Source organism: Monodelphis domestica, chromosome 1 (assembly GCF_027887165.1).
Source record: "Monodelphis domestica isolate mMonDom1 chromosome 1, mMonDom1.pri, whole genome shotgun sequence".
Taxonomy (NCBI): domain Eukaryota; kingdom Metazoa; phylum Chordata; class Mammalia; order Didelphimorphia; family Didelphidae; genus Monodelphis; species Monodelphis domestica.
Genome location: NC_077227.1, coordinates 414,337,670 through 414,355,865, shown reverse-complemented (window position 1 = coordinate 414,355,865; position 18,196 = coordinate 414,337,670). Strand labels below are relative to the sequence as shown.

The 18,196-nt window shown below is 36.3% G+C and overlaps 1 protein-coding gene across 9 annotated transcripts in view; it reads left to right on the top strand.

Annotated features, from left to right (window-relative positions):
- ASTN2 (astrotactin 2) overlaps positions 1–18,196 on the top strand; it is a 1,150,327-nt gene that overhangs the window by 1,041,187 nt on the left and 90,944 nt on the right. For all 9 annotated transcript variants that reach the window (XM_007474538.3, XM_007474537.3, XM_007474541.3 and 6 more), the window contains one exon: positions 7,026–7,167. In XM_007474538.3, the coding sequence (XP_007474600.2) occupies positions 7,026–7,167 (142 nt within the window). The remainder of the gene's footprint in view (positions 1–7,025; positions 7,168–18,196) is intronic.

The window sequence follows — 18,196 nt, the reverse complement described above, 5'->3', positions numbered from 1 at the left end:
TATAAAATGTATTTCCTGTTATTTCCTCTAATATTGTGCTGAAGTATTTTCAATAAAATTATGTTGCAAAATATATATGTGTGTATATATATATATATATATATATATATATATATATATTTGACCATAAGTCAAATTCCAGAGCTCCCAGGTCAAAGAGAAAATACTTCAAGCAACCAGAAAAAATTCATATATTATAAAATAAATAACTCAGAGGTAGAAATCATGATATCAGACATTTAATAAAGGATAAAAAAAGTATAAGTTAAACAATAATTTAAAAATAAATAATCTAATCTTGAAAAATAAGTCCTACCAAATTCCTTTTTAAGACAAAAATATGTTGCTAATACCTAAACCAGGCAGATACCTATCTATTTAAGACAATCTAAATGAAAACAGAGAAAGAAAATTATTAGCTAATTTTCCTAATGAATATTGATGAAAAAATTAAGTAAAATACTAGCAAGGAGATTTTAGGAATAGATCACAAAGATTATACACCGGGTATTTATATACCAGGAACATTTATACCAGGAACACAGGTCTAGATAAATATTAGGAAAACTATCATCAAAATTGACCATATCAATATTAAAACCAAGAAAAATTATATCAATATCTTAATAGATGCAACAAAAGGTTTTTTTTTTTACAAACAACAGCAGTTATTGCTCTTAAAAACAATAGAAAGCATAGGAATACAAGGAGATTTCCTTAAAATTATAAATAGTTTTTATCTAAAGCTATCAGCAAGAATTATCTACAATGGGGATAAGCTAGAAGTCTTCCCAATAAGATCAAGGGTGAAGCAAGTCTGCCCATTACTACCACTATTTTTCAATATTATGCTAGAAATGCTAGCTATAGCAATAAGAAGAAAAGAATTAAAGGAATTAGAATAGGGCTGTGTTGGTGAACCTATAGCATGCATGCCAGAGGGGCTCACTCAGAGCCCTCTCTGTGGGCATGCCCATCATTACCCCAGCAGAGAGTTCACCAGAGTTCATTACTAGAAAGCCAGGGGGATGTGGGGCAGGGCTGTTCCCCTCCCCATCTCCATGCAGTTTGCAGTTTAGGCACTTGGTCTCAAAAAGGTTCAGCATCACTGGAATAGGCAACGAGGAAACAAAATTGTTGCTCTTTGCAGATGATATGATGGTATACTCCAAGAATCAACTAAATAATGAGTTGAAAAATGAGTTAAAAATGTTAGTAAATTGCAATATATAAAATAAACCCATATAAATCATTTGTATTTCTATGTTACTGACAAAATCCAGCAGCAAGAGATAGAAAGAAAAATTCTGTTTTTAAATAACTGTAGAAGTTATAAAATCCTTGGGAGGCTATCTGCCAACACAAATTTAGGAAATATACACAATTACAAAATACTTTTCACACACAAAAAAGTGAGATCTAACCAACTGAAAAAATAATAATTGCTCATGGGTCAGAGGAACCAATATAACAAAAAAATGGCAATTCTACCTAAAATAATTTACTTATTTAATGCCATATCAAAGTACCAAAAAGTATTTTATAGATAGAAAAAATTATAACAGAACAAGGGAATCAATGGGAGAAAAATATGAAGGAATGAGGCCAAACAGTTCTAGATCTCAAACTTTATTATAAAGTTTTAATCATCTATCTTCTCTGAAATAGATTGGTGGATCAGTAGGTCAGGTGCAAAATACACAGTAGAAAATGACCATGGGAATCTAGAGTTTGGCAAACCCAAAGATCCAATCTTTCTGTGATAAGAACTTAACAAAAAACTATTGGGAACTTGGAAAGCAATTTGGCAAAACCAAATATAGGCAGAAACCAACATCTCCCATTAAGATAAGATAAAAATTGAAAAATGATAAAAGCATAAAGGGTAATATCATAAGTAAATTAGATAACCATGAGGAAATGTACCTTTTAGATCTTTGGATAAAGGAAAAGTTTATCACCAAATAAGATATAGGATTACAGAAAATAAAATAGATAATTTTGATTATATGAAATTAAACAGCTTTTGCACAAACAAAATTAATGCAGCCAAAATTACAAGTAAAACAAGAAACTGGGAAACATTTTTACAAGTTGTTTCTCTGATAAATGCCTTATTTCTTAAATATGAAATGAATAGGAATATTCAAATAGGAAATGAGCCAAATAAATTTTTTTATAAAATAGGATCCATTCCCCACTTAATAGATGCTCAAAGGATATGAACAAAAGAAGAAATCAAGGCTATCAAGTCACACTAAAAATTATTTAAATCTCTATGGATAAGAGAAATGCAAAATAAAACAACTCTGAAATAACACCTCATACTTATCAGATTGGCTGCTATGATAGAAAAGGAAAAGAGAAAAATGCTGGAGTAGATGTGGAAAATCTGAAATATTTATACACTGATTTTTTAAAAATTTTATTATTAAAATTTATTTCAAGGTATCTGAGCCCCTTCCTCTCTTTCATACATCATAGAAGAATCATCTGGATATGTATGTATATATATATATATATATATGCACACACACACACACACACACACATATATATATATATAAATTATCTTTCATGTTTCCATTTTTCAGTTCATTCTCTGGAAGCAAACATTCACAAGTTATTCTTTATCTACTAAATCTGTAGCTTTATATAATGTTCTTTTAGTTCTACTCATTTCACTCTTTGTAATTTCATATAAGCTTTTTTCTTATTGTTTCTTATGGTATAGTATTATTATTCCATCAGAGTTTAAAATCTAGTACTGCTAGATCTTCCTTTATTTTTTTCATTAATTCTTTTTATATTCTTGATCTTTTTTCTTCCAAATGGATTTTGTTATTATTTTTCCTAACTCAATAAGATTTTTTTTTTTTGTAATTTGAGTTTGATCGCATTAATGTTTTTGATGGAGTTGTGAAGTAGCCCAGCCATTCTGGAGAACATTCTGGAACTATGCCCAAGAGACTATAAAACTGTGTATACCTTTTGACCCAGGAATATCACTACTAGCTAGTTTTGTATTCCCAAAAGATCAAAGAAAAAGGAGAAAAGACTCATTTGTTAAAAAATATATATATAGCAGATATTTTTTGTGGTGTCAAAGAATTGGAAATTGAGAGAATGTCCAATAACTGAGAATGACTGAACAAATAATAGTTTGTGATTATGAAGGAATACTACTACTAGGCTATAATAAATGAAGAATAGGATAGATTTCAGAGTAGGGTAGTTTCAGAAACTGGGGAAAACTTATAAAAGATCAGAATTATAGTAACTGTAATAGAAATATTATAAAAATGATTGAGTGTGAAAGGCTTAGCTCCTCTAATCAAGATAATTATTCAAGACAATTACGAATGATCCATGGTTAAAAATGCTATCCTGTCAGGAAGACCTGAGTTCAAATCTAGCCTCAGAAACATTTTAGCTGTGTGACCCTGGGGAAGTTATTTAACATGTTCACCTCGATTTCTTCATCTTAAAAGTGAAGATAATAATAGCATCAATCCCCCCTCCAGGTTATTGCAAGATTTAAAAAAGATAATAATTGTAAAACACTTAGCACAGTCCCTGGACATAGTAAGGACTATATAAATGTTAGCTATTATTATTTTAGTTCTACCCTTTCATTTTTATTAGAGGAAATTGAAAGCTACAGAGCTGAATAAACATATCAAGAAGTAACATAGAGAAAAGATAACAGCGAGGTCTCTGTTTCTAGTATCAGTGTAATTACCCTTGCCTCAAGGAAAAATGACTTTCTCAAGGTCATAAAGCTAATGAAAATCAGGGCAAGAATAATCACTTCTTTGTAGAATGATACTTTAATTTTTTGTTTATTTTTCAAATGATTGTCTTTTAGAAGTGGTAAATGGCAATAGATACATGTTCCACATAAGGTATTTGTCTGAAGAGCTACAAGGAAAAAAATCTCTCACCCAGAGGCTATATCTCAATGTTACATTAGAAAGATCATGAATTATTATAATTCTTTAGGGAAAGAAAAGTTTTATAGACTGACATTCTTGCCTATGGGTTGCTTGGAAGTTTATTACTAAGTAGCCAGCAATGTGATAGAAAATGAATGCTTTTCTCCCTCTTGTAATTATTATTTACTCCATATTTTGTCACATGCTCTGTGATTCTTCAAAGTTTAATCTATAATGATTAATACTGCTGTGTAATTCCGGCAGTCTTCCATCACTTTGAATGTTTCAAGATACAATTTCAAAAGTGAAAGAAACACAATGTTTAAGGGAGTAACACTTCTCTAGTGTTCATAGAACAGGAAGGGATCTTGGGGAATATCCAATATAACCTCTTAATTTTAGAGAAGATGAAATGAAGAACCAGAAAAGGGTTTAGGATTTTCCCATTATTGCTCAACTAGTTATACAAATTTCATGGACTCAAAAATAGAAAAGATTTTAAAGATCATTTAATACTCTTTTCTTACTCCTCCTCCATTGCAGAGGAGAAAATTGAAGTCCAGAGAAAGGAAATAAATCAAACTATTGGTAAAGCCAGCAACAGAAGCTAGATCTCTTGATTCCCAGGTCAGTGACCTTTTCACTGTGCCATGCCATCCCATTTGTGTGACCTAGAATAGGTGAAGCTAAAGCTGTTTGTAGAGATGTTTATGGGGATGGCATCATAAAAATTATCCAAACCAAAAAAAGTGAATTATTGCTAGAGATCAGGTCTGTCAAAACATGTTAATTTTACCCTATGATCCTAGAGGTTCTTTTTTTAATTGGGTGAAAATTTTTATTTAATTAATTACTTTATAAATTTTTCCATGGTTACATGATTCATGTTCTTTCCCTCCCCTCCTTCCCCCCTCCCCCTCTCTACCCCATAGCTAATGAGCAATTAAACTGTGTTTTACATGTGCCATTGATCAAAACCTACTTCCATATTATTGATATTTGCACTAGGGTGATCATTTAGAGTCTATATTCCCAATCATATCCCTGTTGAACCATGTGATCAAGCAGTTGTTTTTCTTCTCTGTTTCTACTCCCACAGTTCTTCTTCTGGATGTGAATAGTGTTCTTTCTCCTAAATCCCTCAGAATTGTCCAGGATTATTGCATTGCTACTAGTAGAGAAGTCCATTACATTCGATTGTACCACAGTGTATCAATCTCTGTGTATAATGTTCTCCTGGTTCTGCTCCTTTCACTTTGCATCAATTCCTGGAGGTAACTCCAGTTCACATGGAGTTCCTCCAGTTCATTATTCCTTTGGCACAATAGTATTCCATCACCAACAGATACCACAATTTGTTTAGCCATTCCCTGATTGAGAGGTATCCCCTCATTTTCCAACTTTTTGCCACCACAAAGAGCACAGTTATAAATATTTTTGTACAGATCTTTTTCCTTATTATCTCTTTGGGGTATAAACCCAGCAGTGGTATGGCTGGATCAAAAGGAACTCTTTTAAAGCCCTTTGGGCATAGTTCCAAATTTCTATCCAGAATGGTTGGATCAATTCACAACTCCACTAGCAATGCATTAATGTCCCAATTTTGACACATCCTCTCCAACATTTATTGCTTTCCTTTGCTGTCATGTTAGCCAATCTTCTAGGTGTGAAGTGGTACCTCAGAGTTGTTTTGATTTGCATTTCTCTGATCATAAGAGATTTAGTACACTTTTTCATGTGCTTTTATTGATAGTTTTGATTTCTTTATCTGAAAATTGTCTATTCATATCCCTTGCCCATTTATCAATTGGAGAATGGCTTGATTTTATATATAATTAATTTAGCTCCTTATAAATTAGAGTAATTAGACCTTTGTCAGGGGTTTTTGTTATAAAGATTTTTCCCCAATTTGTTACTTCCCTTCTAATTTTGATTGCATTGGGTTTGTACAAAACCTTTTTAATTTAATGTAATCAAAATATTTATTTTACATTTTGTAATATTTTCTAACTCTTGCTTGGTCTTTAAATCTTTCCTTTCTGACATAGATCTGACAGGTAAAGTATTCTATGTTCACCTAATTTATTTATAATTTCCTTCTTTATATTAAAGTCATTCACCCATTCTGAATTTTTCTTGGTTGGTGTAGGGTGTGAGATGTTGATCTAAACCTAATCTCTCCCATACTGTTTTCCAATTTCCCAGAAGTTTTTGTCAAATAGTGGATTTTTATCCCAAAAGCTGGGCTCTTAGGGTTCATCATACACTGCCTTGCTCAGATTATTTATCCCAAGTCTATTCCACTGATCCTCCTTACTGTCTCTTAACCAATAACAAAAATGTTTTGATGACCACTGCTTTATAGTACAGTTTAAGATCTGGTGCTACTAGGCCTTGCTTCTTCATTTTTTTCATTATTTTCCTGGATATTCTTGATCAGATCTTATATGTTCTTATTGGTTGTTCTAGGTTACTTAAACTTTTTTTTTTTTTTATCCCAGTGTACCAGGTAGGTCTGAAGGTAGTTAAAAGCTTGACCTGGCTAGCATGAAAGGTTCATGTTGGGGACTGATGGGTGATAAGTTTGAAAAAGTAAGACCAGATTACATGGGTCTTGAATGCCAGGTTGAGTTTAGGATTTCTTCTATTTTTACTAAAGACTCTTTTATTAATGTTTTTGAGTTGAGAAATAACATGATGAAAAAAATGTTTTCATGCTTAGCCATGTAACTTTATAACATGATACATTTAGTGGAAAGTGATATACACTGTAGTTGAAAGAGAGCTAGATACTAGTTCTGAGGTGCTGGATACAAACTCTATCATGATTTACTACCTGTACAAATTTACTCTGAAACCTCATCAATAAAAAAATAAGAATTGTATAATTTACCTTCTAAGATGCTTTCCAGTTCTGCCTAAGGTGCTATTATGCTATCCCAGGAGGTGACTTTATATTCAATAAGAACTACTAAGAATACACATATGGTCTATTAGTTTCACCAATATGAGAAATGTTTGCATCTCTAGGTCTGGCTATTATTGCTTTATTCTTCTCACCTTCATTCTCAACCTTTTGATTTCCTCCAGGAGAATTCTTGAGTTTTGCTGATGACTTGCTCTCTGGCCTTGGAACATCTTGTGTGGCAGCTGGAAGAAGCCATGGTGAAATCCCAGAAGTTAGCGTCTATTCAGTCATCTTCAAGTGCCTGGAACCCGATGGTCTCTACAAGTAAGATATCATGAAAGCATTGGGAGAAACATGGGGAAAGTTGGTGGGTAGAGGGTTTAGTCTCTTTGAGAAACACATGAATGAGAAAAAGTAAGAAAGGTACTCAGGGGCTTGGTATCAGAACCACTGAAATTATTAAACCCTAGTTTGTAATGAGATCCTGTGTCTGAGAGAAAGGGAATGTTTTGTTCAATCTTGGTTAATCTCTTATTTGTTCTTTACATTGAACTGGATATCTTGAGAAATTGCAATTGATGCTTATTATAGTCCATAGAATTTTAGGACTGGCAGGGACCATAGAACACAGGATATTTTTAAAGGTAAGAATAAAGAAAATATAACTCTATTGTTATAAGACACTCTTGAATATGGCATGTTAACCAGAAGAACCTTAGAACATACTGCACTATGTTAAAATAGAGATTCTTGAAATGGGAAGATATTTTAGAAAGCAGTTAGTTAACGGATTTGATTTTATAGATCATGAATCTGAGTATCAGAGAAGAAAATTAGCTCGCCCATATTTATAAATTTTATTACAAAAATTTGAGTTTTCCTTAACAACACATTGCTTCTTAGGAAATTGACATTATTGTAACATTAAATTATTTCTTTTCACAGTAGAGTCTTGAATTCTATTGTATATTTATAACCATTCTCTTCCTTATTTTATACATGGGAATCATTTATTTCCTTTTCTTCCTTCAAAAATCCTTAAAGATGAAAATGGAAAACTATAAGACTTCTCTGTCCATTTTGGGCAAAAATACTTGCTCATTCTTCATGTATTTCAACCTCAAGGTTTGTTTCTATTCTCATAGGTTAATACACAGCCCTAGACAGCAGTAAAAGACATAAACTATGTGGTCTTAGACCAATGGGTTTTCTCAATAACCCATTTGGCCTGAGTGATGTCATTATCTAGAAGGGAAAACACGATTCTTATTGAGCATTATATGGGACTTCAGAGGAAGGAACAAACGATTGCAGGATCTGGGGAAAGCCATAGAAGTAGGATATGAGCTGGCTCCTGAAGATTAGGGAGGATGTGGACAAGCAGAGAAGGAACATTCTGGGAAGGTGGAATAGTGTGACCAAAGGCACAGAGGTGGGCAAGAACAAGATATGTTCCAGGGGTGGCAAATAGCCTGATTAGGCTGGGGTTGAGTGTGTGTTTGGGGAACACTGGGAGATAAGACTAAACAGGGGGATTATAGACAGGTTACAGAGAGCCATTATGTCCGATTAAGGAGTCTAGATTTTACCCTAAGGGCAGTTGGGAACTAAATTCTTAAAAATAAATAAAGCAGGCTAATGACATGGGATAATGGGAAGAGTGCTAGCTCCATGGTCCTCATTTGAACCTAGCTCCAAATCCCTTCTCTGTCTCCTTAGTAACTCTGTGATCCTGGGGATCCTGGGGAAATTATTTAAACTCCCTGGCCCTCACTCTTTTTGTCTGAGAGAACAACCTGGGACAGATAGCCTCTGGGATAGATTCCAGCTCCAGAATGATAATTCTATGATCAAAATGATATTTTTTTTACAAAAATTTCCTAATGGCTGTCTCTTTTAGTCCCAAAACCTTCTCTGATTTAGGCCGAGGAAGAAAAACGAGGTCTTTCTATTACATATTGGATCCTGTTGGGCCTGTGCTGTCTCACCTCTTCTCACACCTCTGATTCCCCAGCCACCCCCCACACCCATTTCTGGCTCTCCTGGGACAGGAGATATCTACTAGAAAAGGGTAATGTGTAGCCAAAAGGTCAGAGGACCAGCTGCCCAGTTGAGTGGGAGGAAAAGGCAGACTCTTTGGGAAACCCACATGAAAGAGAAAAAGCAAGAAAGGCACTCGGGGACTTGGTGTCAGCACCACTGAAATAATTAAACCCTGGTTTGTAGTGAGTAATGAAACATTTTATGGAATCCCAAAAGCAGTTAAAGTTGAGAGCTGGCAAATCGACTGTCAACTTTCAAATATTTTGATTAATACTTTTCCTGCTCCCCCTTCTTTTCTCCCCCTTTACCCACCCTGGGCTGGTCCTTTTGCAATTTGCTGACAGCTTCCAAAAGAGGAAAAGTCCTTTCTTTCTCATCTCTCCTGCTCTGTCTGGAAACGTGCTTGAAGCAAGACTTTCTGTTTATAACTTTACATGCTTCCTTTTCTTAATTTATTTTATTAATATCAATGGGAATTGGGCGGCTCTGAAAAGATGCCAAGCTAGTGTCTGGAACAGCTTTGGATCTTTCTAGCTCCTCTCCTCCCATAAAACTCAAGATGATAACTTGCTCTCTACTAACAACCCTGAGTGGAGTTGCCCATTGCTTGAGGGGAAGAGAGAAGCTTTTTAAAGAGTTTGTGTTTCAACTCTTAAGTTTCTCCTCTCTTCACTCCAGATTAAACTTTTCTGGTTTTCTTCCCTTTCTCTGTCCCTCTTCTTCCTGCTTCTGCCTCATATCTTATTTTATTTCTTTGCTTCTCTCTCATTTCTGACATATTTCTCTTTCCTCTCTTTCTTCTCTATTATAACATAGCATATTAGATTGGGCTGGGGGCTTTAATGATTAGCCCAATTCCAATAATTTAGAGTTGAAGAAATCAAGGTGTAGGGTACTTCAGTAATTTGTTTGAGGTCACACATTCTTTTTTTTTAACCCTTACCTTCTGTCTTGGAATCAATACTGTGAATTGGTTCCAAAGCAGATGAGTGGTAAGGGCTAGGCAATGGGGGTCAAGTGACTTGCCCAGGGTCATACAACTGGGAAGTATCTGAAGCCAAATTTGAACCCAGGACCTCCCATCTCTAGGTCTGGCTCTCAATCCCCTGAGTCACCCAGCTGCCCTCTAGGTCACACACTTTCTTGCGGATACTGAATTAGAAACCATTTTTTCCTGACCACTGCCTCAGCCTTGCTCTCCATATAAAGACAAATAATATTCAATCAATCTATACACTATTTTAATGTCTGTGGAACACAAAGCTCATAGAATAATAGAGATAGAAACTAGGCTTGTGATATTATTGAACTGAGGAAACTATCAATGCAGGTCAATAGCTTTTTTTTGTAATTTATAGTTTTAAGACAATTGCCTTGAATATTGGAAGTTTAGTTGGCCCAGAGTCATATAGCTACTATATGTCAAAGGCAGAATTTGAACTCAGGTCCACCCAGTTTCAAGGCCAATTTTCTTTTCTCTTTGATGTATTTCCTCTCTAAAGGGTGTTAGAACTGAAAAAGATTGTAGAAACCAACCTTTTTCACTTTATAAATGAGGAAAGAAAGGCCCAAAATCACAAAGTGACATTGACAGAAGGGTACCGAAAGACCTCCACCTCATCCTGACCAAAAATATCTACCTCATTGACTTACAGAACTTCCTGAAATTCCTATCATCACTCATTCCTTTGGCAGAGGGCATAGAATACTCCACTTAAAGTTTAAATATGGATCAGACTAGGGGAAAGAATTCAACAGATCAAACCATTTTGGGCAGTTGTTAATACTTTATCTCATTAGTTTCTCCATTTCTCAACTAAAATAAGAAAGGCCAAGAAGGTAGACCTGGAAAATAATACAGAGATATTTTGTTTAGAAGAGAGAGAAAGGGAGAAAATTAAACAGAAAGATTTAGAGAATGGAGACTGTCTCAAAGGGTATGCCCATGACATAGAGAGAACAAGGAGGGGCTCAAGAAGAGCCAAGAAGTCATGTGCAAGAACAGAAAGAACTTTTGATTGAGAACTAAGAGGTCTCAGTTCTCATCTCAGGGGTTCCAGTATCTCTCTGGATAACCTTGGACAAGTCTCCCTGTCTGGACCTTAGTTTCTTCACCTTTAAAACAAGGAAGATGGACTCTTTGTTCTCCAGGGTCACATATGATGACTCTCTGGCTTTCACAGCTATGGGATGAAGGGAAAGGAGGGAAGACACAGTTAAAAAAAAGAAGGAAAAGGAAGAGATTCAGTATGAGTCAAAGGCATATGGGCCAGGACCCTGGCCAAGTACACAGGCATGTAGGAGTACACACACTTCTACTTGCAGAGAGGCATGTTCAAATAGACCCCTGCATCTAGGAAGACTAATTGCATTTGAAACCCCTTCATCCCTGTAATGTCAAACATTGCCTCAGGCCAAGACATCAGAAAAGTGAAAGTCAAGGCTAATTCTCTGTCCTAAACTCACCCCAGTGTGACAAAGTAGAAACATCGGCTCAGTGTCATTTTTAAATTGAATTTCCTTGTTTGTTTCTCTTGTCTTGTTTTTAAGTAAGAAAGAGAAGGGGCAACCTCTTCAAATGCTTCGCTATTGGAAGTAATTCCCAGGCCCTTGGGGAAGTTGGCCACTTATGGGAGATCTTGGTTTTGTTTTGATTTATCAGGTGAATCCTCCCTCAGTGCTGATGCCCTGGGCTAGTTGGCTGGTCCTAGCCATCTCCACCACCAGTGCTTCCTGATCTTGGTCCCAGACAACTTTCTTTTTCCTACTTTCCTTTGGAATGACCCAAAGCAATTAGCCAGTACTCTGTGCCCATCCCCACTTACAAGAAGTCCTGCCAAATCATGCTGAGGGATTATGTGTGGTTCAGGGGCAGTTCCCACAGATTCCAAATCTTCAAGTCCTCTATATACACATCAACTCTAACCCATCAATTCAGTGAGAATGAATTCCCAAAGAGACAGAATATCAGCCCTGTGTAGTCCGTGACCAGGCACTATATACTTCAAAATAAGGGTTAACACCTAGAGAACTGTGCACCTAAAATTATTCTGAAGTCAGCCTGACAACTATACCCTGGTAAAATTACTACTACACAAGAAGATTCCAATTCTACCTTGTTTCCACTTCCCCTATAGTAGAAAGACTTCTTTGTTTGAAATCCCACAATCTGGGTTCAAATCTTAACTTGACTACTTATGAACACTATTCCTACTACAGGAAATAGTATGGTAGAGTAGAGAGAGCACTGGATCTAGTCAAAGGACCTGGGTTCAAAAGAAGCCTCTAATACCATTTGTTTGACTTTAGCAAGTTGCTGAGCCTCAATCTCTCCATTGGTGAAATGAGGGGATTGGAAGATATGGCCTCTGAAATCCCTTCTAGTCCTAAATCACACTCCCTATATCACAAGACAACTAGTTCCTGCCATCTTAGTTAGAGACAATTACCAGAAATAGCAAGACAACTACAAAATAGAGCCACTGGCTCTTCACCTTTCAGATTCCAGACATCACAGGAGCATAGGAAATAGAGCTGAATAGAGCCTCAAAAATCATATAGTCCTTCCATGCCTATTTTACAGATGAGGAAGCTAATGCCCAAAGAGAGAAACCTGCCAAGTCTATCTATCATCATAGATTCTACTGAATGATGATTTTGATGCTGGCTTTTTTTTTGCAATTGGTTCCCCCAAAATAGCTTTGTGACAGTCATATTTCCCCTCTCTGCTAAACTGTTCCTTGGAATTAGGGCATTTATGCAGTCTTTTTCCCCTTCTCCTTCTTTTAATGTCTATGCAATTCCACAATGAAGTCTGATTTCTCTGGCAAGAGGGTTTGTTCCAAAAAAAGACCCCTGGGGGCAAGACAGGGAGTCTTGGAAAGGCCAGCACTGTTCTCCATACTGTCCTACCCACAACCCCCCCCATCACAGGCCCTTTGGGGGAGCTGCCTGTGTAACCCATTGCCGAAGTTGCCGTTGCCACCACCATGGATACTATAATTATATATTAGATTAAATCCCAATGTTTCTCTTTATTTACATTCCTAACCTACCCTCTTCATTTCCGCCACTTGTGCCAAGAATCAGCACAAAATTTACTGGAAATAATATGGAAGTCATCAGGAATTCCTCCAGGCCAGCTTTTCAGAGCTCATACTCCCACTGGACAGGTCCTTGGGGTTTCATTCTGTGAGTAGGACCAAGATGAGGCCAGATGCCTGTCCCCCACCCTCCTCCTTGGGGAAGGACCAACCTGCCCCCACATATGTCAGCTGAATGGCAACTAGAGCACCACAACATTTCCTGTGTGGGTGATGGAGTTCTCCCTCCTGAGACTAGGGAGATGGCAGAGATTCTTTTGCTAGCGACAGATGAAGGGAGGAGAATAGATTGATTTAAGCCAAAGAAGGGGCTTCTTCATCTCAGTGGAGTCCACATTCCTTTTGTCACAGGTCAATGGCTTTAGGGAGATGCACTGTGTAAAGCTTTAGCATCACGACACTAGTACAGATCTGATAGGAGACCCTGAAGCATGAGCTTCCATTCTTTGGCCTTCAGCCTCCCTTTCTATACCATAAGATTTGCAAGCCCTTCTAGACTTAGCTCTCAACATTTACCAAGTGTTTGTAGTTCATCTAAGAAAGGTGCAATATCACCCTTAATGTTGCAATGATTATGACTGCTTCAGTCTCCAACCAAATGTGTCTAGAGAGTTGAGCCCAGAGGTTGACTCAGGACATTCCAGTGAAAGGAGCCAAACTATTGGACTGATTTTCAACTTTCTTCTCTCCCCCTCTTCTCCTTGTCTCCTTTTGCCCTTCTTCTCTGTCTTCTTCTTTCTCTTCCCCTTTCTGATTTTCCTTTCTTCTCTCCCAACTGTCTTCTCTTCATTCCTCTTTCTGCCTTCCCATTTCTCTCTTTTTCCCTCTCTTAGGTCAATGCTAAAATGCAACCAGTTAAATCACATGGGTAGGACATTGTATTCATGTGATGGGGCCCCAAATGGGACACTTATTTTCACTGTTCCTCATAGCTATAGACTAACCACAGAAGCCAGAGCATTAGAGCTGGAAAGGATTTTCAAGATCATTGAGTCCAACCCTTTCATTTGGATAAGTTAAGAAAGTCCCGAGGAGGAGAGGTGATCTGCCTAAATTAAAAAATTAAGTAAGTGGCTCTGGCCATGTAAAGGGCTAACCACAGTAGGGATTGAGTGACTCTGAATGAACTAGTGCAGCCCATCTACTTGAAAAACATCTTAAAGAGTATGTTCTACTGATTTGGGGTTAGAAATATCAGTTTTATATCTACAGGCTGGCATTATTCCATTTACAGTTCATGAACCAGCAAAGGCTTGCAAAGAAACTGAGGCACTTGAATAGAGGCACTTGAATTCCCAACTTGATAGTGTATTTCTGTCACTGTTGTTTAATTCTTGGTTAGTAGTTATTAGCACATCAAAATAAGGCAAGTGGGATCTAAAACATACTCTTATCTATTTCATAGTTCCCAAAGCTAAGTGGCCAATATATTATTCTATGTGCTATAAAAGAATTGTGGTAGAGAGAAGAGTATTTGAAACCAGTAACTCTGGGTTCAAATCATGATTCTCGTGCTTAATAGCTCTGATACCAGGGATAAATCATCTCACTTTTTCTTAGAACAGGTTCGTCATAATAACATTTGCATTTCATGAGAAAATTGCTGGCATCTTACAGCTTGCATGCAATTCAGCCCTTTGTGGGCTTGTCATTTCAAAGGAGGAATCATTCTGGCCAGAAGCATAACCTCTGTATATTTTTTGTTGTCATTCAGTCTCTCAGTCATGTCTGACTCTCTGTGACCACATGGATCATAACTATCCATGGAGTTTTCTTGGCAAGGACACTGGAGTGGTTTGCAATTTCCTTTTCCAATAGATCCATTGGGTCCATCTGTTAGTCATTCAGAGGTTAAGTGGCTTGCCGAGGGTCACACAGCTAGGAAGTATCTGAGATCAGATTTGAACTCAGGGCTTCCTGTCCTCAGGCCCAGCACTCTATCCACTGAGTCATCTAGCTAATTCCTACTTAAGTGATGTGTCCAAGTCACATAGGTAGGGAATATCTAAACCTGAATTTGAACTCGTAGCATCCTTATTCCCAGCCCAGAGCTCTTAATCACTGAGCCATTGCTACCTTTTCTAATTGTTAAAGAAGAATACTGAATACTTATATATATATATAATATATATCACTTTAAAATTTATAAAAAGGTTTACATACATTATCTCATTTGAACCTCATGACAATCCTATGAGAAACATAGGATAGGTCAGTTACCTGTCTGGCACACTGAAGAGAATGCTGGACTTGGACACAAGAAGATCTAAGATATTTGCAAAGTTCTTTGCAAACCTTAACATGGAATGTATATATTTATATATGTACACACATATATATAATAAATGCTAACTTATAATACTCATTTTATATATAATAAAACTAGATTTAGGAAAAAAACATGAAATATGCTCATGATCATATTACAAATAAGAGTCAGAGTAGAAATATGAACCTAGGTCTTCTTGACAAGTCTAGCACACTCTCTACTAGACTAGACCGTACTCCAGAGTTGCTATGAGAAAAAAAAAATCTATAGCTGTCTATATCTTTATATCTACATATGTACATATGCATATCGCTGCTTCCAGAAAATCTCTCTATAGTCAAGTAGGTTGGTTCAGGGATGACAGATGTAAAGATTAGCTCTGAGACTGTATCTAGTGCCAATGACTCTTGGTAGAGTTTGTGTTCTGCAAGTAGAGCCTTTCAGAATCAAGGGTCTCCTTGAAACAATGAAGACTTTGGTAGAAGGCAGAACTATAAAATGGGGATTATTATTATATGGTAACAGACAGAATATACTTAAAATGCTGAGAAACTGGGTTCAAAACATCCTTTTTCATGTACTAAGTATGTAAACACAAGTGTACCATGAAACATTCAGATGATATGCTAGAGTCAAGTTAGAAGTAAGGAGTTCTCCATATGTGGTGAAATCACAGGTTCAAATCCAAACTAAGAAAAAAATTAGTCATGGTCTAGATCTAGCTCTAACACCAGCTATATGATTGTGGGCATGGCATAGGTTCACTTCCATATGTGTCAAAAGGAGATACTATATACCTCAGAAGCTTATTTTGAGAGATCTTTGCACATCCTAAAAATTATTAAAATACAAGTTATTATCTGATTAGAAACAAATTATTTTCCATCATTAGAAATGCTTTTCCTCATTTTCAAAATGAAGGAATTATATTCAATGATCCACCTTGGCCCTATGGTTTTATATTTTGAGGCCCCTTCTAACTCTAATGGTCAATTTAATTTAATTCAACAAACCTTTGCCAAGGACCTACTACAATGATGCCTTACCTGAACCCAGAATTACGTTCCTAGATCCCCGGGATAGTTGAAAATCTGCAAAATAGCATTTATTTTATTATTTATGTATATTTTAAGGCTTTATAAACCCTTCTCACTCTCCTATAAACCTTTTCCACATTTAGTAACCTCAGTCACTGAGCCAATCAGCACCTAGGATACAGAACACAGTGCTGTGGTTGGTCACCTTTCATTCCATCAGCCAATAGTGTGCCCTGATAAGTTAAACTCCACAATAGAGAAATAGATTAAAAACAAACAAAAACAGTGAAGCAGTGAGAAGTGAATGGTAATATGGTGAGGGATGACTGTACATACAAGGAAGACAATGTGTTAAACACTGACACTAGGAAAACAAAACCCCTCAACTTTTATGTCCTCAAGGAGTTTCCAGTTGACTAGGTGAGTAAAACATATGCAAATAACTATGTAAAGGGAAGTATTGAAGAGAGTATCTAATCAATCTAATGAATTATCCCATAAATCTTAATTACTTAATCCAATGAGATGATGGATTTACAGGTCTTGGAGTCACCTAAGAGGCATCTACCAACTGTGGATTGCAGACAGGCTCACTGATACCCTATTGAGGGGAGATAGTGAAATCTTGACTGAATTTCATAAGAAGAAATTCTTGTTACAGGAGCTACCTCTTCCCATGGCTGATTAAAGATAAAACAGCCTGTTCTTTATGGCAAACTCCTTCAATTTATGCCTGGAGCCAGAATGCAGCAAGAGGGCAAAAATTTCTTCTCTTTCCCCTTCTCCTTCTCTACTAGGAATTGATAAGGATTGCCTTTGTGGAGGTGGGGGGGAGGGGAGAGTAGGAGGGGAGTACTCATCAATAGCTTCTGAGCACAGTTCTGAAACTTGAGGTTCCAAATCTAGGTAATAGCAATGAGAGGGATTAGCAGCAGTCAGGACATCAATAGAGTTCCTACAGAAGCTCATAGCAGAAACAGACATGGGGTGGACCTACTAAGACCAAGTTTCCATATTCAAAAGTTTCCAAGAGTTCAAGGATTAGAATTTATCAATGCTCCCTGGAGAAAAAAAAAAAAAGATGAATTCACCTACATAGCTGGAACAACATCATATTTAGGGAACAAAGCCAGTATATTAATCAGATAGTACAAGGTTGATGTGAGGATTAAATAAAATATTTGTAAAATGCTTTCAATACCTTAAAACACTAAATACTAGCTATTATCATTAATATGGAATTTCTAAACATTCTCTTTTTTTTAGCATTATTACAAATTGTTTAACAGAATGATTGAATTAAAATCACAGCTTCATCAACATTGTATTAGTTTGCTTATATTTCTCTAACTCCTCTAATATTGACTATTTCTAGCTTTCATCTTCTTTCCCAGTTTTCTGAATGTTTAAGAGTTGCTTTGATTCATAGTTTTCTTCTTTCTGACTTGGAACAATCATTTTGTTTGTTAATAGTTTGAAATTGTTTTTTGATGTGTTTGTTTTCATACTTCAATCACTTATCCATTGGGGAATAGTTCTTGTTCTTATATATTTAGGTTGGTTTCCTATATATCTTGGATACATCACCCCTATTAGAGTTATTTGAACAAAGACTCTTTTCTACCAATTCAGAACTTCTCTTCTTATAATTGCCTTAATTTTGAAGGGGAAAAACTGTTTCATATTTCATATAATCAGCTTTATCTCTTTTATGCTTTGTAATAATTTCTCCATTGTTTCATAATGAACTTTAGCTATAACAAAATACTTGATCTGGGGTTCTCTTCTTTTTTAAAAAATAATTTTAATTGGGGGCAGCTAGGTATCTCAGTAGATTGAGAGTCAGGCCCAGAGATGGGAGGTCCTGGGTTCAAATCTGGCCTCAGACACTTCCCAGCTGT